Source organism: Canis lupus, chromosome 26 (assembly GCF_003254725.2).
Source record: "Canis lupus dingo isolate Sandy chromosome 26, ASM325472v2, whole genome shotgun sequence".
In the NCBI taxonomy this organism is placed as follows: domain Eukaryota; kingdom Metazoa; phylum Chordata; class Mammalia; order Carnivora; family Canidae; genus Canis; species Canis lupus.
Genome location: NC_064268.1, coordinates 29,352,905 through 29,380,864, shown reverse-complemented (window position 1 = coordinate 29,380,864; position 27,960 = coordinate 29,352,905). Strand labels below are relative to the sequence as shown.

Sequence of the window (27,960 nt, the reverse complement as noted above, 5' to 3'; positions counted from 1 at the left end):
ACATATGATGTTTGTCCTTCTCCGACTGACTTACTTCACTCAGCCCAAGATCACTTCTTAGAGGAGTTTCAAAAATCCTAAATGTCGGCCAAGCAAAGCCAGCAATATATATATATAAAAAAAACCCTGAGGATGGTTTAATATCAGAGATCTAATGTAAAAAAGTAAATGGTAAATAAAATCATATAAGCAAAATAATAATATAAATCAGTGAAGAAGAAAAGCCACACGATCCCAATAAATGCAGAAAAAGTGTTTACATTTTTGTAATGTAGAAATTCTCAGCAAACTAAGAATGGAAGGGTACTTCCTTAACCTCAAAAAGGTATTTTCTCGGGATCCCTGGGTGGCGCAGTGGTTTCGTGCCTGTCTTTGGCCCAGGGCGCCATCCTGGAGACCCGGGATCGAATCCCACGTCAGGCTCCCGGTGCATGGAGCCTGCTTCTCCCTCTGCCTGTGTCTCTGCCTCTTTCTCTCTCTGTGTGACTATCATGAATAAATAAATAAAATCTTTAAAAAAAAAAAAAAAGGTATTTTCTCAGTTTTAAAGTTCCATATTTAATGGTGAAACACCAAAAGCTTTCTCTTTTAGGCTGGGAAGATAAACCTATGGCTCACTACCAGCACTTCTAGTCAACACTACACTGGAGACCTTAGCAAGTAAAGGAACACCAGGGGAAAAAATGTAAAGAAATAAAAAATCAAAGATTTGAAAGAAGACAAAAAAAAAAAGCCTAAATAGAAAATCTAGCGGAATCCAACCAGGTAAGAGTTCTAATAATGGAGCTCAGAAAACGGATTCTAAAATTCAGGTGAAGAATAAAAGGTTGAGAATTGGCAACAGAAGGGGCAAGAACAAGGGAAGCCCACCACTCATTGGGAGGATGCAAAGTTCCTGTGAAGATGATGTGGTATCAGCATGGGACTGACAACAGCCAAGGGTCAGAATGGAGTCTACTAACAGGCTCAAACATCTATGAATGCTTGATGAATGACAAATTATCAGAAAAGGAATGATGGTCCAAATTAATGATGCTGAGACCATCAGCCTACCTCCCATGCTGCCTCTGGGTGCGATTTGTCCCTGCCCTCAGTAAGCACCACACACTGTGAGTCCCTGAAACTGGAAGAGACCTGGATGTGGAATGTGAGTGAGTGAGTGGGCTGAGGGACAGGGAGAGATCACGGATGGAGCCGGGGAGTGGTCCAGATGCAGAGTAAGCAGTCTTGGAAAGACCGAAAGAGAGAGTGGGTAAGTGACCAGGGGGATTGGAGGCTCCAAGACACCAGGAGATGTGGCAAATCCTCCATCACCATTCTCATGTCAGCTCCTAACAACAACGAGATGTAGAGGGCAGGAATTAGCACCTCTATCCTGGCAAAGAGAAAGGATTGTTCACAGATGCTGACTGCTGCCGGGATCCTTGCCCTCCTGCCACAGCAGTGGCATACCTTCAGAGGGGTGTGAGCCAGGCAAGGAGCTCCTGCCACCCCACTATGATGCAGGGGTCTGCCTTGGTGCACCGTGAGGTCCAAGTCTACTCAAGGTTGACACCAAGGTCCAGAAATCAGACAGCCACGTATTCATGAGAAGCACTTCCTTACAGCGCATTAGGAGTCACAGCCAAGGTGGCTTACTTCTTTTACAGAGAAACGAAGACTTCTCGTAGCAGTTCTCTGCATGCCAGCTGTGCAGGTCGTGGTGTCGGAGGGTGGGGAAGTGGAAACACTGGAGCTGAGCGCAGAAGACACTGTCACTTTCCGACACGGCTGAGGCAAAGATGGGGTCTGGGGGCAGGAACACCTCGGAGGAACCTGTGGGAAAAATAACAATGTCAGCACACCAATCCCAGGCAGTCCTTGTGGGCACCAAGGCCCCCCAAACTGGACCATCAATCAAAGGGCCCGTGGGCCGCCAAATACTAGCTGCACTGCATTCATTCACGACCTCCCCTAGTTCCTGGGAGCACAGCTCTGGGCAACGTGAAGGATAAAGTAATGGGCCACAGCACAGTCGATTAAAATGTATGAGTTTGGGCAGCCCGGTTGGCTCAGTGGTTTAGCGTTGCCTTCAGCCCAGGGCCTGATCCTGGGGACTCAGGATCGAGTCCCGCGTCGGGCTCCTTGCATGGGGCCTGCTTCTCCCTCTGCCTGTGTCTCTGCCTCTCTCTCTGTGTCTCTCATGAATAAATAAAATCTTTTTAAAAAATGTATGCGTTCATATGGATAAACAACAATTAAATGGGGAGGGGAGTCCTCTCCTTTAACAGGGTCTCAACTAGTAAATAGAGAAGGGCTCAAAAGGCACCTATTGCACGTGCCAGGAGCACACAATTCTGACAGAATCGTAGCTCCCTCAACCTAGCAGGGGGATCATCAGGCCAGGCGAGCTAGAAAGCACTGGCTCCCTGGAACCCCCTCCCAGCTCCAGGGAGACTGTCACTCACTGAAACTCTGCCTTCCAACCCGGGGACCAGGCAATCAAAAATCATGTGGTGCCCGGCAGCCCGAGTGGGGGGTTGTGGTGGAGTACAGGGACAGGGGGCCTCTCTTCTCCTGTCCCAGGAGGTGGACTCAGGTCACAACTGGGCACAGCACAGCCAGCCCCCAGAGCCCACTCTCTACCTCAGAGAACCCTCCAACACTGGACCGCCACAAGATTCCTTGAGGCTAACCTGGACGTGGGTCACCAGAGACACTTCTAATTTTACTAAGATGGCGATGTGGTTTACCCTTTAACAGCAACATGGTATTGTCATGCATGCCTTTTGAACTCTATTTGCTCCCAATACTAAGCATGGAGGTCAGCCTGGAAGAGCCAGCGAGTCTGGAGATGGGGCCTCATTCTGTAGACACTGGGCACAATGCCTCCCAGCCCCCTGACAAGGTCAGGAAGAGGGACTCTGGGGAAGCGTGGTGGGATAGAAGCCCAGTCTCCAGCTGACAGGCACAGTCAATGTCAGTGCACCCCTGCTAGGTCAGACTCACAGGAGGACCATAGAGGAAGGGTAGGGGTGGGGGCCAGGGTCCTTGGGATGTCTTTTCACACCATTTGGGGAGCCTGCCTCTAATGCTAAGAGTGGGCACTGCCATGAGCACTGTGTCATCCAGCCCCCTGCTCTCCAGCGAGGTCTCCTGTAACCCACGTGTCCTCTTCTTCTTCAGATACCCCTTTACCTGGGAGAAGCCTTCCTTCTTTTCTTTTAAAAGATTTTATTTATTTATTCATGAGAGACAGAGAGAGAGAGAGAGAGAGGCAGAGACACAGGCAGAGGGAGAAGCAGGCTCCACACAGGGAGCCCGACGTGGGACCCAATCCCGGGTCTCCAGGATCAGGTCCTGGGCTGAAGGCGGCGCTAAACCACTGAGCTGGGGTTTAGCGCTGGGGCTGCCCAGAAGCCTTCCTTCTTAAAACAGTTTTCTTCACTATTTGGCTTCTTGTCTCGTGTGCTGAAAACGAAACAGATTTATCCCATCCTTTATAAAAACAAAAAACAAACAAACAAAAAACCCCAAACAACCAAGTCTTCAGGGGCGCCTGGGTGGCACTGTTAGTTAGTTTCAGATCAGGTCCTGATCTCAGGGTACTGGGAATGAGCCCCGCATCAGGCTCTGCACTCAGCATGGACTGGGCTTGAGATTTTCTCTCCCTCTCCCGCTGCCCCTCCCACTCATGCTCTCTTTCTCTTTCTCTAAAATAAATAAACCTTAAAAAAAAAAAAAAGAAAGAAAGAAAGAAAGGCTCTAGCCTTGAGTCTAGTTGCCAGCCCAGAGTACAATGTCAGCACATGATTGCAGAGTTCTGACCAAGGCCACAAATGCTCTCAGGGTAGAGTCCTGGGACCTGGTCCCCACCCCATTCTGCTCACAGGCCCTGGAACCTGCCTGAGCCAAACTGAGAGTGGATGGTGGGAGCGAGGGTGGCTCAGGCCCCACCACGTCACACACAGACGGGGGGCACAGGGAAGGCCAAGTGGAGGGAGCTCCTCCCACCCATTATGTGCCCAGAGGACCACCTGGGCCTTCTCGCTCTGTGCTGGTCAGAAGCCCTGTTTACCCTGAGGTCATGTGGGCTACAGTAGTTTCTTGAAACCAATGACTAAGAAGACTGCTACCTCTTTGCCAAACTTAGTTTCTTTCAAGCCTTCATTTTATGTGCCCTTTCTATGGTACTTTATACTCCAGTTTCATAAAAATGCTCCATCCTCTCTCTGCTAGGAGATAAATGCAGCTAATCCCCAACACACTCAGTGTGATCTTCAATTAGCATCTGCTGTGGGTTGAGAAGCATCCCCCCAAAATTCATGGCCACCTGGAACCTCAGAATATGAACCTTATTTGGCTCTCGAGGTAAAATCATTCAGTACTTGGGGTGTGTCCTTGCAAAGGGAGAAGACACAGAGGATAAAAACATGGGAAATGACCAGAGGCAGATGGAGCAGAGCCTGGAGTGTGGCTGTCATAAGTCAAGGAATGCCAGGAGCCACTCTGCACTGGCAAAGGAGCAAGAAAGAACTCTCCTGCTAACACCTTGATTTTGGAATTGTCTCCAGAACTGTGAGAAAGTAAATTTGTGTTAAGCCAGAAGTTCATGGTACTCTGTGAGGGCAGCCCCAGGTATCTAGCATGGCCTCCTGATCATCATCCCCACTGACTTAATAAATGTCCACAGGCCGCATCCTGTAAACGGGCACTCGGGGTACACCGGGCAACAGCAGCAGGCAGAGATCCTTGCCTTGCAGAGCTTACAACAGGGTAGGGGTGTAAAGGCCAGAAACAGAGGACGACTAGACCTAATGAGTGAGGTATTCGTGATGTTGGAAGGTCACAACTACTACAGGTAAAAAGGAAGCTGGAGCATGGAGATGAAGGCAGGCCTCGGAGTAGTGCCACAGGAGCAGAGAATGGACGGGACGGGTGACAAGGCTTGTGGTGGGAGTCCCACGCCACGCACAAGCTCACGGCTTTGCTAGAAGCACTCAAGGGACCTGGCTTCTAGCCGCAGTCACAGCTAAGATTTATTACAGCAACACAGCACGATACACCAGCAACAAGAGAGGGGACAGCTCAGGCAAGTCTGGGGGCATCCAGGCCAGACTTCCTGAGCACTCTCTCACCTGGCAGGAACAAACTGCAGCAACATGGGTGTGGCGTTCCTGCCTGGAGGAGTCCCTGGGCATCTCGACTCCAGACTCACCAGGGGAAACCGGTGTTCACCATAAACCCCACAGTTCGTGCAGTCCAGACGACCCGACACAGTAGGCTCTGCTCCACCCAATCCCTGAGCCCTCCCAGGTGCCAGCCAGGGCCAGGCCGCCTGTGGTACCTTCTCCTGCACCAGAGCAACCTGAGCTTGGGAAGGAGCATCCCAGGGAGGGCTTACAGCAGCAGCAAAGGTGGCATGTGGCTAGAGAGGAGGGTTGCAGGGTGTCGGGAGGGAGGGCAGAGGGAAAGGCTGCCACAGGACTGTGAGGACCAGGCTTTCTTGAGAGAAGGAGCCACAAGGGCAGAAGGGGGAGGAGTAGAGGAACCTCAGACAACTGTGTGAGGAGACAGGGGTGGGTGGGGTTGGCAGCAAGAAGACCAGGCTGGAGGTGTTGGTAATTTAGGTGGGTGACATTAGATCTGATGGCTGTGACCTGGTGACAAGTGATAAGATTCTAGGCAAGTCTGAAAGGGCAGGAGATCATGTCATCGTACCAGCAGACTGTCCTCTAGCGTACCTCTCCACTGCTGCCTGTGCAGCAGGGCAGGCCTTCAACCTGCTGGAGTGGCGGCAACTGTTTCCAGACACCCCGACCCCGTCTGCACACAAGCTGTCCTTAGCGTGGCGCACATGGCCATATACAACAACACCGAACTTCCTCTGCCATCTCCTCCTGTGTCTCTGTTCCCCTGCTCCCTCAGCTTGGAAGAACCACACCCCCCATGCCCATCCTACAGCAGGCTGACCTTCACTCACTTTCTATCAGTGCCTCCCCACAGCAGGCTGTCTGCCTCTGTCTTGCCTCACCCAGGAAGGAGTATGGTACTACAGCCCCCACAGAACGGGTCTGCCTTGGGGCCCACAACGAGCTGTGTGGATCCTCCCAAATGCTCCTCTGCTGGAACCAGCTACCTCACTCTCAGGGCTGCCTTCCTTCAGCAGAACTGCGGCCTGACCTTGGCTGACTCCACTCCAGCTTGACAGTCACCTCACTCAGAGGGCAGGGTCTCCACAATGTGCCTTCTAGGCCAGCTTGAGCCCTGGCCCTCCCCCAAGTGCCGCTTCCTCACTGCTGATGGAAGATTCTAGGTCAGGATAGGTCAGGGCACACAAGTGAGTCACACTCCCTGGGTGTGAGCACCAGGGCCAAGAAGATAGAGATCATAAAGGGCATTCCTTTGTGGCACACATGGCCTCAGCCCACTTGTGATGGGAATGAGCCCCTAGAGGTGGGAATGCTGAGATAGGGGGAGGATGGGTATCCAGGTGCAGGACTGAGCACATCTTTTTTTTTTTTTTTTTTTTTAAGATTTTATTTATTTATTCATGAGAGAGACAGAGAGAGGCAGAGACATAGGCAGAGGAAGAATCAGACTCCTTTTGGAGAGCCCGATGAGGAACTCGATCCCAGGACACTGGGATCATGCCCTGAGCCAAAGGCAGACACTCAACCAGTATGCCACCCAGATGCCCCTGAGCAGCTGTTAAAAATAAGCAAGTTATACAACTGTGGGCACATCAAACACACAGTATGCTTCCATTTTTATATTTTAAAATACATATCACATATAATAACCAGAAACTGAAATGATACTGTTAACAGCAATGATGCTAGAGCCCTGGGCAATGGCTTGGGGGAAAACAGATGATTCCCTTTAGACAACATGGATCTGCTTTCAAACTTTGGTCACCAATGTTATAAAATTGGCACCTTGTGCTCTCTGGCAGCAGCAGTTCTCAGCCTTCCAGGGTACACCAGGCCCTGGGTGCTGCCTCAACGTCAGGGTCTTGGTACCCTGGAGTGGAGCTGACATGCTGTATAGACAGAAACCGGAGGCAAGGCATCCCTCTTGGGGGAGAGACCATGAGAGGAGGCCCCTCTTACAAGTGGAGCTCCAAACTTGAAGTGCACCTGGGGAGTGGGGGTGCCAACATACACAGGTAAGAAGTATGGATATACGGATGATACTCTGCAGGTGCCACTGTGCTGATGTTATGACAACACGTGTGTTGTACATATTATAAAACACAGAGGAAAATGTTGGGCAAGATGTAAAATACTAAATATCTTCCCGCAGTGGCTTCTTACTGCCATTCGCTCATATTTTAGGCACAATCTTTTCTTTGGAGCGAATTCACCATTAATGACCAAAGACTTAAATCCACCTCCTACTGCCTTTGGGATGCATCACCTCTGGACCCACTTCTCAGGCCCAGCCAGATCCTCAGTTTTGACTAAGGGAGCACGTTCCTCTCTCTTCTCTGCGAGTAGCAGTGGGAGCTCTGTTACCGTCTCATTTGCTGGGGCTGTGTTGACAGCATTCTCTCGCGCTGCAGTCTCTCAGCAGAAGGTGCTTTCGGTATAGACACTTTCAACCAGATACAAAGGCAGCGGAAGAATATAATGAACCCCTGCGAAGTTCTGTCCTGCGTCAGCAGCAGCTCACTCTACATGCTTGTCCACAGCACAACACTACAGTCACACCTCTGAAAATCCTGGAGTCAACCTCCACTGCAAATCCAGATTCAGCTTCCCTAACTGTGTCCCAAAATATTTATAACTCTCCCCCTCCCAATCCAGGATGCATCAGAATTCGTGTGCTACATTTGGGCTTATGTTTTTTCTTTTAATTTCTTTGAACCCAAAACAGGGGCACCTGGGTGGCTCTGTCGTTAAGTGTCTGACTCTCGATTTTGACTCAGGTCATGTCTCAGGGTCATGGGATCAAGCCCCACAACCGGCTCTGTGCTGGGTGTGGAGCCTGCTTGAGATTCCTGTCTATACTACAGGATAGTATAGACACTCTTCGATCCAGTTATCTTCCTGACACCGATAGTTAAAAAGAGAAGATGCAGGTCTGCGTTGCATGATGAGCCAAGGAGAAAACAAGTGTGGCCACTGAAGCCTACCTGGAGCCTTTGCCATTCTCATGCCAGATGAGGGTCCCATGTCCCCCAGCTCAGAACACATTATCATGCAACGCAGACCTGCATCTTCTCTTTTTAACTATCGGTGTCAGGAAGATAACTGGATCGGAAGAGTGTCTATACTATCCTGTAGGCCAATGCCTTCTGCTGGGGTCAGGGGCAATGGGCCTTGGCCTAGGATTAGCCATCAATGGTTGTGATTAAGACAATGAGGAACTACTAGATTTATCCTCTGCAAGATACACAGTGACTCCCAGGCCTGGAAACCCATAAGCTATTTACTTGTCTTCTACTCTGGAGAAAAATCTACATATTACCCTCACAAACTTTGGGGATACAAATATGAGGCATGCTTTCAGTAGGATATTTGGAAGATACAAGAATGGGGTGACTTCCCAAGTAGGAGCAAAGGCTGGTAGGTGTGGCCTCTGTTGGGGCCTCTGTAGTCACCATCTCTGCTCCCTGCCCCTTTCCAGCTGCCAGGCTTAGCACCCCTACCCTGTGAGACCCTGCCTCTCTCCAGGGAAGCCAGCTACCTGGGGCTTCTGAATACCAATCATGTCTATAATTTCACCACAGTATGTAAAGACACAGCCAGTCACCTGCCACAAGGCCACTCAGGCTGGGAAACAGGTGGGCTCTGAGGTCAATGCCCCTTCATTCTCCGCAGTGAGGTAGCTGGACAGAGCAACATGTCTGGGGTCCTGGGACGTGTCCTTCTCAGAGACACTTAAGACATCCACAGTGGGACTGGGACATGTTTAGGAAAAATGAATAGGACCCAAGCTCAAACCACAGGCCCAAAGAGCAGTCCCAAAGCAAGGCCTGACAAGGGGACAGGGCAGGGGAATCACAGCTCAGGCAGCCAAGTGGAGAGGCCATAGCCAGGGCCTGGGTGAAACCTGCCAGTGCCAGAGTAATAGGGCAGGAGGGGAGGGACAGGGGAGGAGGGGGTAATGGCATGACTCAGCTGCCAACACCAGCATGCTTGCTTCCTTTACATTATGTTGGTGCTTACAAACAAGTCAGCATAAAATCCTTAAAGAAACATACACGCACACACAACACATGCACACTCACTATTTTAATTCCATCTGCCTGGTAGCTTTCCTTCCAGTTTGGATTCTACTTCTTGACGTCTCTATCCTAGAAGGCTTATCCCTCCCTCTCGCCCATGTCAGCTGCACACTCCGTATATTCATTATTTTTATACCCCAATTAAAGGCCTTCACTTAAAGGGAAAATGGACAGTCTAGGTATTTGCCAAGTGAGAAAGAAACACAGTTTCCAGAGAAGGCTCCAGCCCCACAAAGAGCGTGAAAGAAGGGCCTTGGGGTGTCTGCCCATCATCATGGTGCCCTCCACAATCTGGGGCCTGCTCCTCTCCATGAGCCCTGCACCAAGCACCACTTGGGGAGAGGGTGAAGGGGTGGGGAGCCCCCAGCAATATCTCCCTAGTCAGGATGATGCCCCCCCATCCCAACTGCACACTCAACAACTCTTCTGAAAGACCAAAAAGACTTACCCTTGAACGCTACCTCCCAGCGACCTTCTAGGGAGCGGTTCCGGCTGGCGATGACATACTGGTAGCCAACCCACAGCCTGCAAGAGGGCGGAAAGGCAGCAGGCCTCAGCACAGCAAGGAGACAACCGTGGACTGGGTGTGAGTGTGGGTATCTTAGAGTTATAGTGACCTTTCAAATACCAAGCTTGTAAAGCATTAATGATTTAAGTTTTGATACTAAAATTTAATAAAGTACATATAAAGTTAGTAAACAATAAATTCACAGATCAGAAAAAGTTGAATCTTGGGTAACTCCTATCAATTCCATTCTCATTGGCTGATCCAATAAAGTTTTCACATTCTATATAAGACCAATCTTATTCTTGGTATTCCTGGTACACACAGCCCCATGAATACAACTCTGTGAATATACTAAAACCAAAGAATGGTCTGCTCTAAAGGGGTAAACTTTATGGTGTGTGAATTACATCTCAATAAAACACAAACCCACATGGGTCTACACTGCAGTGTTGGGTAAAATGACGTTCGTGGTCTCCTGCTTGGTCTCCGCTTAGAGCCAGCTCGCCCCAGACCTGCAGTGTGCTCCTGAGCACACACGTCACAGCACCAAGGGGGCCATGGACCTGGCCGACTGCCACAACCACCTGCTGGGTGTGTGCCTCTCACCCCAGCCTTCCAGCCGCAATCCTGGAGCTGCCCGTCAGCAGGCCCAGTGCCACTGCAGGAGTTCTGGCTCAATGCCACTCTTGCCACTCTTCTCCCTTCAGCCTACTGCCATGCACACGCCCACCCTGGGAAGATGGGGTACTTTCCTACCCAGTGGGCTGAGCCCTCTCACTTCTCCATGGATTCATAATCACCCCGTGATCTAGAAGTTTTTTTCTCACTTTGCAGCTGTAGAAGGAAAAACAGCAAGGTGATTGTGATTTGCCAACATCACAGGGCATAACGGTGGAGCCCAAATCCAGCTAGGGTATTGAAATGAAGGCTTGCTCTCCACCTGCTACAGTCATCGTGCTCCTATAGCAGTGTAGCATCCCTGAGAGAGCACACTGGCCATCTGGCAACCCTAAAATCCACTCCTCCACTCCCCAGCAGTGTGGAAGAAGCAATATGCCCCCTCCAGAAGAGGACCACTACAGTCCTCAGCACACACCTGCCCTCCAACAAAACCCTCTAAGCTCTGGGCTTGGAGATGCTGGCAGCTGGCTGCAATTTTGACATATTCTCCACAATGTTGCAGAGCCTTGGGGTCAAGAGTCAGGCTTTGGAGCCAGACTGCCTGAATTGGAACCTAAGCATACCCTAGCTAATACGTGCCCAAGGTCACGTGTTCACCTACTCTGGGCCTGTCTTCTCACCTATCGGCCTCTTGTGGTTTCTAGAAGACTGAACGAGTGCGCCCATGGAAAGCACTGGGCCTGACAGAGCCCTCTTTCTTAGAAGGAACCCTCCACCCACTTTTACGGCCCTCATGCCGGGCCTAGGAAGCCCCTTCAATCAGCCCCTCAGGAGCCAATGAAGGTAACTGCTTGAAGTGACAACACGGCAGCCCATCCCTGGCCCTCTAAGAGCCCCTGACATCATTCTGATGCCTGATCTAAAGCCCAGATCTCTGTTTCCAGTGGATGGGGATGCCCTTCCTCTGAGGGCCGGTCAGCGAAGCCTGAGGGGTGTCATGGGAGGCCAGAAGCCACATCCTCGGTGGGTATCCTGCTCACTGGGTGGCAGCCTGACCTCAAGCCCTGGGTCCCCACCACAGGACTCACTTGTGCTGGTCCTGCCAAGCGAAGCTCCGCTCCGGCTGGTCCCATTCCTGGGCCAGGACGAAGCGCAGCTCCTGGTCAGTGGAGAAGGTGGCAAGGGAACCATTCACACGCTGGCAGGTCTGTGCGGCATCCCAGTAGTTCTCTCCACTCAGGTAGACCCGGTAGCAGCTGGCTGTGCCTTCATAGTGGTGCCATCCTGTTGGGCACTTCCCTAGGAAACATGAAGGGCGGGAGGGGAGTTGTCCCCTAAATTAGGATCCTCACTCCAAAATATGATTAGACATGCTGCACCTGAGGCCAGAAATAGCCCCAGAAAAATGGGGAAACTGAGGCTCAGGAGGCAAGCTCTGCCTATAAGACCACACATGCTGTGAAATACAAGATTCTCTAAGACACAGATGTAGCCCAAGGCACGGGCACATTCAGGGACTCATATCATTTCTGTAAGGCCTTTGATTTACTTGGCACACTAAAGACTGGCAGCAGAATGTATTTCGTGAAGTGGACTTCATTCTCAGATGAAGTCTGGTTGACAAGACAGCAGAACTCCCCATGCCAGGAACGAGCAGAAAGACTCCCTGCCCACACTGCCCCCAAATCTGGCTCTCTGGCCACTCCACCAGCAAGCCCTCCTGAGCCCACTCCTTGGCCCTCCTTTTCCCTTCAAATGGGCACTGGCCAGTATTCCCCTAAAAGAGAAATTCAGAGGATCAGAGCCAGAAGTGCCTCTGGGATAAAAAGGCCAGCCCCTGCCTCCCAAGACGAGAAGGCGAGGCCCAGGTGGTTCTACAGCAGGCAACAGCAGAGTAGCCAGTCGGAGCCTGCATCTCCCTGAGGCAGGCCAACCCAGATGTCTCCTCACCAGGTGGACCCACTCCTGGGGCCAGACGGCCTCCTGCTGTTCTGTACGGCTGGCCTTAGGTAAGATCTAGGGCCTGTTCCACTGGATCTATTAACTTTCAAATGCTGGCCACCCACCTCCTAAGCACATGCTGAAGAATAATAATTTTTAACAAAGGCAGTCATTACCAAAATGCAACTTTTTAATGCATCTACGTCCTATGGAATTAGTAAAACTTCTGAAAGATAGATGTTCATGTTTTTATTAGAGACTGTGTGTGTAACTGATTAACAAAGGCACAGAGATTACAAGAAGGAAATGGCAGCTCTGGCCCGGAGCCCAGGAGGCATGCCACAGCAGCACTGCAGTGAGGACAGGGCTGTCTCCTGCCACCTGCCCACGGGGGACAACCCACTCACAGACTGAGCAGCACAGCACGCAGGAAGGCTCTTCACTGTCGACCAGGAGCAAGCACTGTGATTACCCCTGCTTGGAAGATACACGGGGCACACAGCACATGCCTGCTGAGGCTGTGGCATGAGCTTGAAGGGCAGGGGATCACCAGGGGAGCCCTTACTACGGCTCCTAAACCCCCACGCACAATGTGTTCCACTCACCCACCCCCTCCAGGTGGGTCCTGCCTTGTTTCCAGGCTACAGGTGGAGACACGGAGACATGCAGAGGCCAGCACCTCAGCTGGCAAGCAATAGGGCAGGCTCCCACCCAGGGCTCCTCACCCACCACCTTGGGATGGGTCCAGAGGAAACCCCTCTGGGGATGGCAGCTGGTGGGGGGGGGGGCAATGGAAGGAGGGAACATTACTTTTTATTGGCTCATCTTTTTTTAATCATATGAAATTTGTGGAGTTACTACCTTGGCAGAAGTATGAACTATTCAAAAAAAAAAATAGGTAAGCAATGAAAAGGGTGAGTGTGAGTGTGAGTCGGGGCTCCATGGGGCTGAGTCCTGGCGGCGCCCCATAGGCTGCATGACCTTGGATGTGCTGACCTCTCAGAGCCTTGGTTTCTTCAGTTGCTAAGCTTGCCCAGTATCCCTTCAGCCACAAGAATCCTTGCATTTCACAGCTTTTATGGATCAAGGGCTAGCACAGCACCAGGGCACAGCTCCCCAGCTCGTTTAGTCCCTGTCAGGCAACCAAGCTGCCACACAGGGTCTGAGCTCTGAGGTGTTCCCCAGTGCTGAGTGTCTGGGGAGGGGCAAGTACTGACATAGCCAACCGGCTCCTTGGCCCCACAGCTGACACATCACCTATCAGTTCCTCCTGTCCCGGCGTGTTGTACCCATGTCTGTCATTATCCCTGTCTGTTTTTGGGGCGGGGGTTGGTGTGGCTTTTCTTTCAACCTTCTTTAATCTTGTAATGCTCCTTTAAAAATCTTAATGTCATAGGGAGTTTATTCAAGAACTAGTCTCTTCAAAAACAGTTTAATGACAGGGGCAGAGCCTTCCCTCCCATCAGCTGGACCTAATCCCTTGGAGCCTATTTCTCCATCAAAAAGCAGCTGATTGTGGCAGCGAGCAGCCTGGTTCCAGAGCCTGGGTTCACATCATGGCTTCACCACTCGGCCCTGGGGTGACCCTGGAAGGGTCGCCTTTCAACCTCAGTCATCAAAAGAGGTCAGTGGCCCCTGACAGCCCAGAAGGGCCATTTTAGGAGGCACACTCCTCATCCAGCTGAGTGGCCCTGGGATAGCCAGGGGCTACATGGGGCCACACAGGGCCACAAGGTTTAGGTCCCAGACAGAGCAGGTCTGCAACTTACTGCTAAAGCGCACGGGCTGCGCCACATTCACTGCATGGAAGTGCTTGGGGTCGCTGCCTCGGGCCCGACCCGGCCGCGGATCCACAGCCTCCTTCCCATGGTAAGGACGCGATTCCCCAGTCACTTCTGAAAGCAAGAAGAGAAACAGGCTGTCAGCACCGCGCACGCAGCGGCAAGGCATCACGCCACCAGGGGCTCTCTGTGGCCAGTGCCAAATTAAAGCCCAGCAGAGTCAGCCTACTCAGGGCTAGGAAAACCAGGTCGAGGGGAAGGCAGCACATTTTCCAGTTATTCAAGAATTCTTTAAAGCCTAGGACACCTTGCTGCTCAAGACCAATGAATGACATGTGCTTCTTACTGAAATTATTCTTCATTTTGTTATTATTATTACAAAATGAGGTCTCTCCATTGTATTTTCTAAAAGGCTGCTAGAACAGCACAGAGCTAGTCATTCCTACCGGAATCCCTCAGGAGCCCTGGTTTCATGGTGGGGACGCTGGGAGGAGGTGTCTCTCCAGAGGCCAGGCCGCCCCTTCCACCCCAACTGCTAGGGAGCCTCCCGTGGGCGTGAAGGGGGACCGACTGTGGAATACCCTCCTTTGTGCTACTTGCACTGGGCCTGAGTTGCTATCTGTGTGCCTGCCTGTGGGTTCTTCTCACTGCCTCAAGGCCAGGGCCTTCTGACATGCCTGCCTGGCTCCCCGGCGCCTGGCACAGGCCCTGGTGTGCAGCCAGCCTCAAAGGCAGTTGGAAGCATGAACAGGAAGCTGAAAATGAGGAAGACTTCTAGTTTTACGGATCACAATCCAAAAGCGATTCATAGACTGGTGCTTCCACAGTCTCTCTGTGGAGTTCTCCAACCCTGAGAGCACCACTCTCCTCCCTCTTGAAGGTGAGGAGTGATGCAGAGACGTGAGGTAAGGTATTCAAGTCAGAATGGGAGACAGCCAGAGGCAATGTCCCACCAGAACCACCTTCCTTCCTACTCGGCCTGCATGGAAGCATCTTGGTGCTCAGAGAGGACACCTGACTCAAGGTCAGGACAGACAGTGGCAAACTTGGTCTGCACGGCTGCATGCAGAACGAGGTCTCCTCTGGTTCCAGATGGCCACCTCTGGCAGGCCTGAGGCAAAGGACATGGGGCACATGGGCGTGCCATGTGGCCTCCCACAGACCCATCTTCTCTGACTCCATGGTGCTCCACTTGACTGAAGCTTCGCCAACTATCTGATCCTGCTCACGCTGCAGACTCTGACACTGTTTTTATTTCATAAATAATCTGTATTTCTCCTCATTGTAAAATAACAAATCATCCATGTGAAATAACTGAGAAACACAAAAATCTGAAATGCCAAAACATAAACCTTTACTCTGCTAGGGTCTGCCACCCTTCCTGTCTTTTTTTCTATACATATCCCTAAAAATACTGGGATCACATCACTCTATTTTATGTTTTGCTTTGTAAGCTTGACTATAAACAGCTTTCCATATTCTTTTTTTTTCTTTTATTTATTATTTATGATAGTCACAGAGAGAGAGAGAGAGAGGCAGAGACATAGGCAGAGGGAGAAGCAGGCTCCAAGCACCGGGAGCCCGATGTGGGATTCGATCCCGGGTCTCCAGGATCGCGCCCCGGGCCAAAGGCAGGCACCAAACCGCTGCGCCACCCAGGGATCCCAGTTTTCCATATTCTTACATGCTCTTAAGAACATCATTTTTAATGGCTGCACAGAATTCTGTGAATGTATTTAATTATCATAATCCCCTATGGATTGAAGTTTAGGTCGTCTGCATTTTGTCATTACCCTCCAAGGACTGCACAGAGCAACTTGTACAAAAATCTGTGTGCTCCTCCTCATTTCCTTCCAAGATCCTGGGCAAGTCACAAGCCCTAGTAGCTCTGGGTCCTTCCCCAATACATATAGCATTTCCATTGCCCCTCCATAGACATGTGATGGGGCTCAGAGGCCATCAGATTACAAACTACTCTAAGATATAAACTGTGCTCCCAGTGCCTGAGAGAAGCTCAACTCAAGGCAAGACCTTAAAGGAGAAGCACATTCAAGGCCTTTGGTGCAACCTTACTACCAACACAACCACCTCACTGCTGCCACCTGTGTGCTACAGCCACTCTCCTCAGGGGCGACATCAGTTCTCCAGGACTGGGTGTCCCATCCACATATCCTGAGCACTGTCACTCCCACCCCACTCCCTGGGAGGCAGGCAGAGGGGTGAGGAGACCCATACTGGGCTTAAGGATGGCAGACTAGAAATAAGGACAGGGGATTCCCAGCAGAGGGCACGGCTTGGGCAAAGGCCAAAGGCGGACACGTCTGAGACAAGCTTGAGGACAAGTTTGGGTGTGGTGAGCACATGTTTCCCTACACCTGAATTTCATGTCTCCCTCTGTCTGCTCTGACAAGCAAGACCTGTGATTCCACTTTGTGTCTTGGCCTCTGCCCCAGAGCTAAGCACAGCAGCACCTGGTACAGAACAGGCCAAACTGTTCAGAGAAAGCTAAATCTGGGGCACAGGGCGGGAGAGAAAGAAAAGGTAACAGAGTGTGCTGCTGGGGCCTGGATGCTGGCTGACTACGGAGGAGGTATGGGGCAACAGGCCAAACAGTTCAGGGAAGTCACCAGAATGGTGATGGGGAAGCCACTTAGCGCTGTGCAGGCTTCTCTGGTGGCTCAGATGGCAATTCTGAACCTTTCCCTTTTCCATTATTTCTCTTCACAGCCAAACACCCACACTCATGTCCTCATCACTCATTTGTTCAGTGCCACCATGGGAACTCACTGGCACAGACCAAGGACTTCCAAGTGTCCTGGGGGCCAGGAGAAGCAGGAAATGGGTACAAATGAAGAAGAGACGGAGCTCATTGGAGCAGTACCCCTACAGACCCCTTAGGAGCACCTCTGACAAAACAGAATTTCCTTCTGCAACCCACAGACAGTACTTCCCCTTAGGGCCAGGTGGCAGATCTGAGCTGATAAATGTGCAGCCAGCCCCAAGAACCAGTTTCAGGATGTAGACAGCCCAAAGCAACTTTCCCTCTCCATCCCTCTCCCCTTCAATCTCAGTGTGCCAGACACTCTTGTAGGTACGGGGAATACAGCAGTGAGCCAAACAGCAGATGAACTTGTCCTCCTTTAGTGAGAGGTCATGCCCTCAGCCTGCCTTCTCTTCCATCTAGCAACTGGAGATGGGCACACTTACATCCTGTGATTGGGAATGGAAAAGTCTGAGTCTGGGACACCTAGGTGGCTCAGTGGTTGAGCATCTGCCTTGGCTCAGGGCATGATCCTGAAGTTCCGGGATCAAGTCCCGCATGGGGCTCCCTGTGGGAAGCCTGCTTCTCCTTCTGCTTATGTCTGTGTCTCTCATGAATAAATAAACAAAATCTTGAAGAGAAAAAAAAGGAAAAGTCTAAGTGTGCATCCCAGCCCCCAGCCCATCCTGCAGTCTTGGAAAGGGTGCTGTCTGCACCACAGGCTGCTGTCTGAGCTCTGCTCTCTTCAGGTGTCCTCACCAAGACTTCAGAACAGCTCTGGCCGCCAAAGACAGGGAGTGCATGGAAGGAGACATGAAGCAAGGAGGAGTCAACATGGTTGACTTGGTACTAAAAAAACTGACGTAAAGGAAAATGTCTTACGGATGGGAAGGCAGGCTCAAAAGTATCATGACACTTGCTTTACAGCAGAAGTAGAAAATAGGAGATGTGAGCCCTCCAGGTCCACTGAAACTGAGCCTCCTCACCATACAGCACGGCCAACAGAAGCCTCTCCTTGGCCATCTTCCCAAGCTGGGAATCCTTGTGCGCTGGGGGTGGTGGTGGTGGTAAGTGGTGGTGGTGGTCGGGGGGAAGGGTGTGTACTGCTTAGGGTAGCTGCCTCTTGCTCCACCAGGGACACCCAGCATGCCAGGTTTTCTGCTTTCCCAGCACAAGCCTCACAGGGAGAGCTTGGTGGGGTGGGAGTGGAGGGCATAGGACAGCCTTGAGTCCAACAGGGAAATTGAGTCAGGTCAGGCAGGGGCATGCTTGCTTCCCAACATTTGTTATTTGCAAATAAAGGACAAAATGTGAGTGATTCTAATTTGTGTTCCTAGGATTGTATAACTTGTCCAAATACAGCATTAGGGTTCAGATGAGCTTATAACCTCTCCAAATAAAGGGCAAGACAGACTAGAGCTTCTTTAGCGCTCCAAGTGGTCTGAATGCATATCACTTTCCTTCTTTACATCAAAACAGGTTTAGAATCACGGTCAAGGGACACCTGGATGACTCAGTGGTTAACGGTCTGCCTTTGGCACAGGGCATGATTCCGGGTTCCTGGGATCGAGTCCCACATTAGGCTTCCTGCCTATGTCTCTGCCTCTCTCTGTGAGTCTCTCATGAATAAATAAAATCTTAAAAAAAAAAAAAAAAGAATAGTGGTAAAAAATCAGGGGTAGGTAAGTCCAGTAACATTTGCTTACCAGAAGAGGATTTCTAACATTAGACAGCCTGAAAATATAAAATTTTGAATGGTATTTCCATTATGTTGTACATTCTTTACATTGATTTTTTTTTTCCCTCCCAGCTAGAGCCAGGGTCATGGAGCTTATTAAGAAACTTACCGAGGCTAAAGATTTACTAGTTTAGGCAAGCCCCAGGACTGCCATCTTTGTCTCCATTCTATCAAGGTTTTGAGACCTACGCTTCTGAAATACCAAATGAACACTTCTGCTTTTCTACTATATACCCATGTGGACAACATATAACTCAACACAGAGAGTAACTGCAAAAATACAGCCCTGTCAGTTCCAAGTTCAAACCTGCTTCCCTCCTGTTGCCAGGGTTCAAATATCTCAGGCACAAGTTCACGGAGGAAATGACTTACCTTCCACTAAGGCCGGTGACAGAAGTTAAAGCCATCAGATAGTCCTATGACACACTCAAGATATGGCCTTGGGTCTCAACTGCCAGCAGAAATATGCCAAAAGCAGCATAACCTGGTAAGAATCCTCACCCAAGGTCTTAATTCTTCTGTATGTACATCACAAGATGAAATAGAAACAGATGAAACAGAAACCTGTCTCCCCTCCTCCCAGACCCCTGTTAAATTAAAAAAGAGAAAAACAAGGTCGCCTCAGTGGCTTAGTTTAATTAAGAGTCCGAAAAAAAGAAAAAAAATCAAGAGTCCAACTCTTGATTTCAGTTCAGGTCATGAGCTCAGGATTGTGATGAGCCCCAAAGGAGGGTCCTGTGCTGGGCATCGAGTCTGCTTACGATTTTCTCTTTCTCTCCCTCTGCCCTTTCCCAACTCCTGCAAAAATGAATGAATGAATGAATGAATAATCAAAGCATTGACAGTATACACAGTAAGATACTTTTTCATGTAAGAAAGAGGTCAAAAGGGATCCCTGGGTGGCGCAGCAGTTTAGCGCTTGCCTTTGGCCCAGGCGCGATCCTGGAGACCCGGGATCAAATCCCACGTCGGGCTCCAGGTGCATGGAGCCTGCTTCTCCCTCTGCCTCTCTCTCTCTCTCTGTGTGACTATCATAAATAAATAAAAATTAAAAAAAAAAAAAAAAGAGGTCAAAAAGAAAAAAAAAAAAAAAGAGGAGGGCAGTCCAGGTGGCTCAGCGGTTTAGCACCGCCTTCAGCCCAGGGTCTGATCTCGGAGTCCTGGGATCGAGTCCCACGTCGGGCTCCCTGCATGGAGTCTGCTTCTCCCTCTGCCTGTGTCTCTGCCTCTATCTCTCTCTGTGTCTCTCATGAATAAATAAATAAATAATATATTAAAAAAAAAGAGGAAATAAACTATATGAATATTTGATTATTTTTGTAAAACAAAATGAGAACTCAAGAAAGATAAGCCAGAAACTAATTGAATTACTTACCTACAGAATGTGAATGGGAACCAGGCAAAAGAGGGGAAAGGAAAGGAAAAGGAAAAGGAAAAGTTAAAAGGAAAAGGAAATGGAAACTTTTTTTAGCAGCCTCTATGCCCAACGTAGGACTTGAACTCATGACCCCAAGATAAGAGTCAGCCAGGCAACCCTGTTAAGAACTTTAGATATGTTTTTATACATTATGACTTCTGAATCCTGTTTACATTTTACATATCTTAAAAATAAGTCAGAGAACCTTTTGAATATACTAAAACTGTGAAACTGTACTTTAAAGGGGTGAATTTTATGGCATGTGAATTATATCTCAATACAAAAACATTAAAATAAATCAAGATGAGGAGGCAAAGTCCTAAAACTGAATATAAACAGGGTGAAATGTTAACATAATCACCTTAAAGAAAAAAGGAATGAATGCTAGTCACTTCTGACTTGAGAACTGACTATACCCCATCAGTGGGAAACAGCCTAATACCATAAAGAACTACAAAAAAATCCTAGCATTTACATAATAGCTGTGTTTTTGTTTTTGTTTTTAAAGATTTTATTTACTAATGAGAGATACAGAGAGAGAGAGACACACACACACACACAGGCAGAGAGAGAAGGTGATCCCGGACCCAGGATCACACCTTGAGCCAAAGGCAGACACTCAACCGCTAAGCCGCCCAGGTGTCCCAATAGTTGTGTTCTTGATAGTGGTAGAGGAGTAGTAATTCCAAAACTACTAGTATTTTAGGACTGGCCAAATGGATGCATATATACAGGGTATTGGGAACCAGGGGAAAAAAAAAAAAAAAAACATGAGATGGGAGGAAGAGAGGAAAAACTTTAAGTTAGAATCAGAGGTACCAATAAATATGAGGTTATTATTTTTAAAAAGGATTCCTATTTCCATCCACTGAAAGAAGTGCCTAGAAGATGTGATGCCCAAATAACTATGAGCACAGCTAACACTTAGAACTTGGCTTCTAGGGATCCCTGGGTGGCGCAGCGGTTTGGCGCCTGCCTTTGGCCCAGGGCGCGATCCTGGAGACCCGGGATCGAATCCCACGTCGGGCTCCCGGTGCATGGAGCCTGCTTCTCCCTCTGCCTGTGTCTCTGCCTCTCTCTCTCTCTGTGACTATCATAAATAAATAAAAATTAAAAAAAAAATTAAAAAAAAAAAAAAAAAAAAGAACTTGGCTTCTAGGGGATCCCTGGGTGGCTCAGCAGTTTGATGCCTGCCTTTGGCCTAGGGCGTGATCCTGGAGACCCAGGATCGAGTCCCACATCAGGCTCTCTGCATGGGGCCTGCTTCTCCTTCTGCCTGTGTGTCTGCCTCTCTCTCTCTCTGTTTCTCATGAATAAATAAATAAAATCTTAAATAAATAAATAAATAAATAAATAAATAAATAAATAAATAAATAAATAAAAACTTGGCTTCTAAATACCATTTCTCACTGAAAGTAACGGGGCTCTTTAGAGAAATGGTTAATTCCAGGTCCGGGGCAGGAAAACTATGATATGAACCTGGAACATTTTACAGTGCCACAAAATAGGAAAGATCTTTATAAAATAATTTATTAAGTGCGGTGCATATGGTAGAATTACAAAATCAGCATTTTTAAACCACCACTATTATAACCGATTCAGACAAGAACCATCAATATAAAATAACTGGGTATAAGGTTGCTGGAAAATACCTAGACCACCACTCCACAGATTACTCATTACTTATTCACAGATTAGTTTTGTTAAGGATAGGGGAGACATTTACTGTACTGAAATCTGGCAGACATTTCCTTGACCAAGTGATCAAACTTAACATCACCAATAATGGGACAAACTGACCTCATGCCTCTCCAATGGGACACTTTATGATCCGCTTAGATTCACCTGAATCTAATCATGAGCAAACAGACAAGTCCATATTGAAGGACATTCTACAAAACAATTGGCTTGGATACTTTAAATAGGTCAATGCCATGTAAGATCAGTAATAATATATTTTTTAAAAAGCTGGGGACACTTCTAGATTACAGAATAAAGCAAGATGGTAAGAAAATACAGTATATAATCTTTGAGTAAATCCTAAATTTAAAGACAAAAAAAACCTGTAAAAGATATTTTTGGGGGCAATGGAAAAACTTCAAAATAAACTGTAAGATAACAGGACTGTAGTTAAGTTTCTTACACATGAAAAGTGTACTGTAGTTATGGGATTGTTCTTAGAAGACAGATGAAGTATTCAGGAGTAAAATGTCATGATATTACACTCTCAAAAGGTTCAGGAAAAAAAAAAGGTTCAGGAAAAAAAAAACATGAAGAGAAAGCAATGGTTAAGGGTTTGTGAATGCAGATAAAGGCAGTATGAGCACTCACTGTACTACTCATGCACCTTTCCTACAGATTTGAAATTTCTCATATTAAAGAGGAGAAGGCAGCTGACACACCCATATCTCATCCCTGTATTTGGTGTGCTCAGGCAACCCTGTCCCATCTCGCCCCAGCAGAAGACGGGTGACTTATTGATGAGAAGGTCAAACAGGTGGTCTCTTAGTTGGGAGCACCAGTTCAACTGAGAGTCAGGTTCTATACTTTGTTGGAGGAGGGCAAAATCCCAGCCCCTTTTCCCCCACTGGGATCCCAGAACCTCAGCCTCTGGGCAGAATGGAACATTCCTCCATGGAAAAATCTGGCCAGCCCAAGAAAAAAGTCCCAAAGGAGAGGAGACTCTCCAAGAAACAGTCCAGCTGGTTCACTGTCTAGGGAGGCCCACAAGCACAGAGCTTCCAGTCCCTCTGCTACACAGAGAAGGCAGGCAAGGCCAACTTCCCTCCAAGGAGACCCTGCAAACGAAAGACACCAACCTACAAGAGGAAACAATACAAAAAGAATGTATACAGAACAGTTCAACAAAAACGTGCCATTAACATACTCAAAGTGACAGACAATATTGTATCCATAAAACAAGAATGGGATACTATTAAAAAGGAACATAGAGACACCATTAGCCCCCCACCCAAAGAAAAAGCTCTACTAGAAATGTAACATGATGGCAAACATGATAACCTGTTAAAAGATGTGGTGCAAGTAGAGACCTCTTTAAAGTAAAATAAAAAGACAAAGAGATGGAAAACTGGTGACTGAAAAAATTGAAGATCAGTCTAAGAGCTCCAGTTTCTACTAACAGTTCTAGAAAGAGACAAGATAAATGGAAGAGAAGAAAAAAAAAATCTAGTGTTTTCTTTCCCTAAACCAAGAGGCAGAAGTTCCTAAAATGAAAAGATCTGCTGAGTGGCCAGTACAACATATCAAAAGACACTTAAAATTTCTAGAAGAACAAAAACAGGTTTCGTTTAAAGAATCAGATTTATGGCATCAGCAATATTGAGAGTTAATAAAAATGGAGTAAGATCTTCAAAATTATAAGGGAAACTTATTTTTACCTAGTAATTCTAAATCCAGCTAAATCTAGCATGTGTGAGGTCAAATAAAGGCATTTTCAAACATGCAAGCAAGGAATCAAAAACTTTTGTCTTCCGTGTTCCTTTTCTGCAGAAGTTAATAAAGAAAGCAGTGTTTTACTTAAATGAGGGAATAAACCAAATCAGGAAACCAAAAAACAGAGGATCTAACATGGCGCGTGGGGGGGGGGGGGGGGGGGACACAAGCAGACAGACATGAGGGAAAAATCTGATTCTCCCATGCTGATGGGGACAGGAGAACTCAAGAGGGCAGCTGAGAAGGTGGGCAGCAGGCCCTGCCAGCAACTCAGCCAGACAGATGAAGTCAGGGGGCTCCAGGAAAGGAGATTCCAAAATCAATCTCTGTCAGAATAACATGATAGATCTACAACTGAGGGGAAATCAGGAAAGAGATCCATCCTGCTAAGGATATTTTTTTTTAAATGTAAATATATAGCCACTTTGGGAAACAATTTGGGAATTTCTTAAAAAGTGAAACATACGGGACACCTGGGTGGCTCAGCGGTTGAGCGCCTGGCTTCAGCCCAGGGCATGATCCTGAAGTCCCGGGACGGAGTCCCACATTGGGCTCTCGGCATGGAGCTTGCTTCTCCCTCTGCCTGTGTCTCTGCCTCTCTCTGTGTGTGTCTCTCATGAATAAATACAAATCTTTAAAAAAAAAAAAAAGTGAAACATAAATTTATAACAGATCCAGAAATCCCATCCGTTTTTGTCCAAGAGCAATGAAAGCATATTGTCCCCTGAAAATTCATACACTAATGTTCATAGTGGCTTTACTCTCAAAGTGGAAGCAACTCAAATGCTCATCAAAGTGAAAGTATAAACAAAGCATGGCATTATCCATAGAATGGAAAATTTGGTGTGGAAAGGAACTACTGTCACAGGCAGCAAACAGATGAACCTCAAAAACAGGATGCCAAGCAGAAGAAGTCAGACACAAAAGAAGGTAAACAGTAGGATTCACTTTATAGGAAATGTCCAGACATATTCTGGGTCTAAAAGACACAGAAAATAAGATTAGTGGTTGCTTGGTACTGGGGGAGGAAACAAGGAATAATCACAAATGGACTTGGGGATCTTTGGGGGCAGTGGAAATGATCTTAAAGTTCACTGTGATGATAGATGCACAACTCTAAGAATTTCACAAAAATCACAGACTTGTATGCTTTCGAAAGTGATGAATTTTATGGTACATAAATTATATCTCACTCAAAGTGTTAAACCGGAAGTCTAACAGAAGACAAATAAAATTATTCTTTCTTTTTTAAAAAAATATTTTACTTATTTATTCATGAGAGACACAGAGAGAGAGAGAGAGAGAGAGAGACAGAGGCAGAGGGAGAAGCAGGCTCCCCACAAGGGAGTCCGATGTAGGACTCAATCCCAGGACCCCGGGATCACACCCTGAGCCACCCAGGCATCCCTAAAACATTTTCTTTAAAGTACATGCACAAGTTTTTATTTTATTTTATTTTATTTTATTTTTTAATTTATTTATGAGAGAGAGAGAGAGAGAGAGAGAGACAGGCAGAGACACAGGAGGAGGGAGAAGCAGGCTCCATGCAGGGAGTCTGATGTGGGACTCAATCCCGAGACTCCAGGATCGCGCCCCGGCCAAAGGCTGGCGCTAAACCGCTGAGCCACCCAGGGATCCCCAAGTTTTTTTTTTTAAGGTAAACAAAAAGAAAACTACATGGATGGACCTTGAAAATATGCTAATTAAAAGCCAGACACAAAATACCACACATTATATGACTCCATTTCTATGAAATGTGCAGAAGAGTCCAATCCATAGAGACACAAGTAGGTTAAGTGGTTGCCAAGGGCTAAGGCTTGAGAGAAAGTGGGAGAGTGCCTGCTGATGGGTACGGGGTTTTATTCTGGGGTGATAAAAATGTTCTATAGTAGAGGTGATAGTTCTGAAAATATTCTAAAAGCCACCAAAAAACATATTTAATGAGCAAATTCTATGGTATGTGAATTATATTTCAATAAAGTCATCAAACAGATGATGGTGACAATGTTCAACTCTGGGGTAAAAACAAAATGTTTCACCAGCAAAAAGGAAATGGAATCATCCTCCATACCCAGCCAAGAGCAGCACTGACAGGGAGTAAGAACTCTGGGAATGAGGAGATGAAGGGGGATGTATCAGCCACCTTGTTCAAAGAAAATCAATAAAGCATGCCCAAAACCATGGAATTTTGAGACCCACTAATAAAAACTAAGTAAAATCAATAGCTAAAGTAATCTCAAGTATTTGCTTCTGAGAAGTGGGAATGGGAAGGGGCACAGGGTTGCTATTTTTTAAATAAAAAGTCTTATAGAACTATTTGAATATTCAGATGGTGTGTACAAGTAACTTGAATAAACCTCCAACTAAAATTTTGATTTAGATGATTAAAATCAGCTCCTCTTCAGATCCATATGGCCTTGCCCCACTGTTTCACTATGGTGTGCTGCTGCTGAGCATCTCATGTTATTCTGATTCTTGATCTTTTCACCAGGACCTGTGCTCTCCCTCTTTGGATATGTGGTGTTCACTGTATTCCTGACATGCTGTAAGTACACAAGGTAGATCTTGTCTAAGTCTTTTTTTTTTTTTAAAGACTTTATTATTTATTCATGAGAGATAGAGAGAGAGAGGCAGAGACAGACAGAGGGAGAGGCAGCCTCCCTGTGGGGAACCCGATGTGAGACTCGATCCCTGGACCCCAGGGATCATGCCCTGAGCCGAAGGAAGACGTGAGTCATCCAGGCATGCCCTTGTCTAAGCCTTTTAAAAATTATTGTGCCCTCCTCACCTCAAAGCTATATGACTAATTCCCTCTACTCCTGTATTTTATTTTCTTTAAAAGAACTCTTATGGGAAGCAGAGGGGTGAGGCGCTGGGCAGCTCAGTTGGTTAACCATCCAAATCTTGGTTTTAGCTCAGGATATAATCTCAGGGCTTTGAGATTGAGCCCGGTGTCTGGTTCCCTGCTCAGCATGGAGTCGGCTTGTTCCTCTCCCTCTACTCCTCCCCATGCTTGTGTGCATGCATGCTCTCTCTCTCCCCCCAATAAATAAAAAATAAAAAAACAAAAACAAAAACAACCTGGGGCTGCCCAGGTGGCTCAGCGCTTTAGCACTGCCTTCAGCCCAGGGCGTGATGCTGGAGACCCGGGATCGAGTCCCACGTCAGGCTCCCTGCTTGGAGCCTGCTTCTCCCTCTGCCTGTGTCTCTGCCTCTCTCTTTCTCTCTCTGTGTCTCTCATGAATAAATAAATAAAATCTTAAAAAAAAAAAAAACCCTCTTACTCGGCCACCTGGGTGGTTCAGTTGGTAGAGCATGCAACTTTTCTTTTTCTAGAAAGAGAACACGTGCACACAAGCAGGGATGGGGAGAGGCAGAGGGAGAGAATCTTAAACAGGCTCCACACCCAGGATGGAGGTCAACTCGGGGCTCAATTTCACAACCCCCCAGATCATGATCTGAGCCAAAATCAAGAGTTGACGCTTAACTGAGCCATGCAAGTGCCCCAAGCATGCGACTCTTGATCTCGGGGTTGTGAATTTGAGCCCCACATTAGGTACAGAAATTACTTAAAAATAAAATCATGGGGCACCTGGGTGGCTCAGCTGGTTAAATATCTGCCTTTGGCTCAGGTCACGATCCAGGATCCTAGGATTGAGCCCTACATTGGGCTCCCTGTCAGTGGGAGTCTGCTTCTCTCTCTCCCTCTGCCCCCTCACCCCCTACTTGTGTTCTCTCTCTCAAATAAATAAACAGAATCTTTGATAAATTAACTATTTTTAAAAATTAGAGGGGGCTGGTGGCTCAGTCAGTTAGCCATGAGTCTTGATTTCTGCTGGGGTGGTGATCTCAAGGTCATGAGATCAAGCCCGCCTTACGCTCTACACTCAGCAGGGAGTCTGCTTGGGATTCTTTCTCCCTCTGCCCCTCCTCCTGCTCTCTCTCTCTCAAATAAATCTAAAAAAATAAAAATAAAAAAATAATCAGATATTGGATTTTCTGGACTTTTTTTTTTAATGGATAAGAGCTCCTTCTTGCTCAATTATTCCTTTTCACAGCGTTCTGTTCATGTTCAGAAAATAGATCATCTGTATATGTATATATTTTTCATTGCAACAAAACACATAAAACTTTAACCATTTTTAATTAAGGACTTGGGTCAAAGACCCTTCTTTCAATTCTTTGAGTATATATGCAGAAGTGGAATTACTGGATCCTATGGTAGTTCTATTTTTAATTTTCTGAGGAACCACAATATTGTTTTTCACAGTGACTGCACTATTTCACATTCTCACCAATTGTGCAAAAGCAATCCAATGTCTCCATGTCCCCACCATCATCTCCACATCCCCACTGCATCCACACTAGCACTTGTTTTGATAGCAGCCATCCTAATTGGTGTTAAGGTAGTGTCTTGTGGTGGTTTTGATTTGCACTTTCCTAATGATTAGTGATGTTGAGTACATTTTCACGTACTTGGCCATTTGTATGTCTTCTCTGGAGAAATGCCAAGTCCTATGCCAATTTTT

General features: G+C 47.6%; 1 protein-coding gene across 13 annotated transcripts in view; it reads right to left on the bottom strand.

Annotated features, from left to right (window-relative positions):
• The window catches only part of DGCR2 (DiGeorge syndrome critical region gene 2), a 98,019-nt gene that overhangs the window by 22,071 nt on the left and 47,988 nt on the right, over window positions 1-27,960 (bottom strand). For 10 of the 13 annotated variants that reach the window (XM_025474872.3, XM_049101889.1, XM_025474880.3 and 7 more), the window contains 4 exons: window positions 14,051-14,176; window positions 11,429-11,648; window positions 9,660-9,736; window positions 1,639-1,815 (listed from right to left, as the gene is read on the bottom strand). In XM_025474872.3, the coding sequence (XP_025330657.1) occupies window positions 1,639-1,815; window positions 9,660-9,736; window positions 11,429-11,648; window positions 14,051-14,176 (600 nt within the window). The remainder of the gene's footprint in view (window positions 1-1,638; window positions 1,816-9,659; window positions 9,737-11,428; window positions 11,649-14,050; window positions 14,177-27,960) is intronic. The other 3 variants (XM_025474868.3, XM_025474871.3, XM_025474883.3) reach the window with 1 other exon arrangement.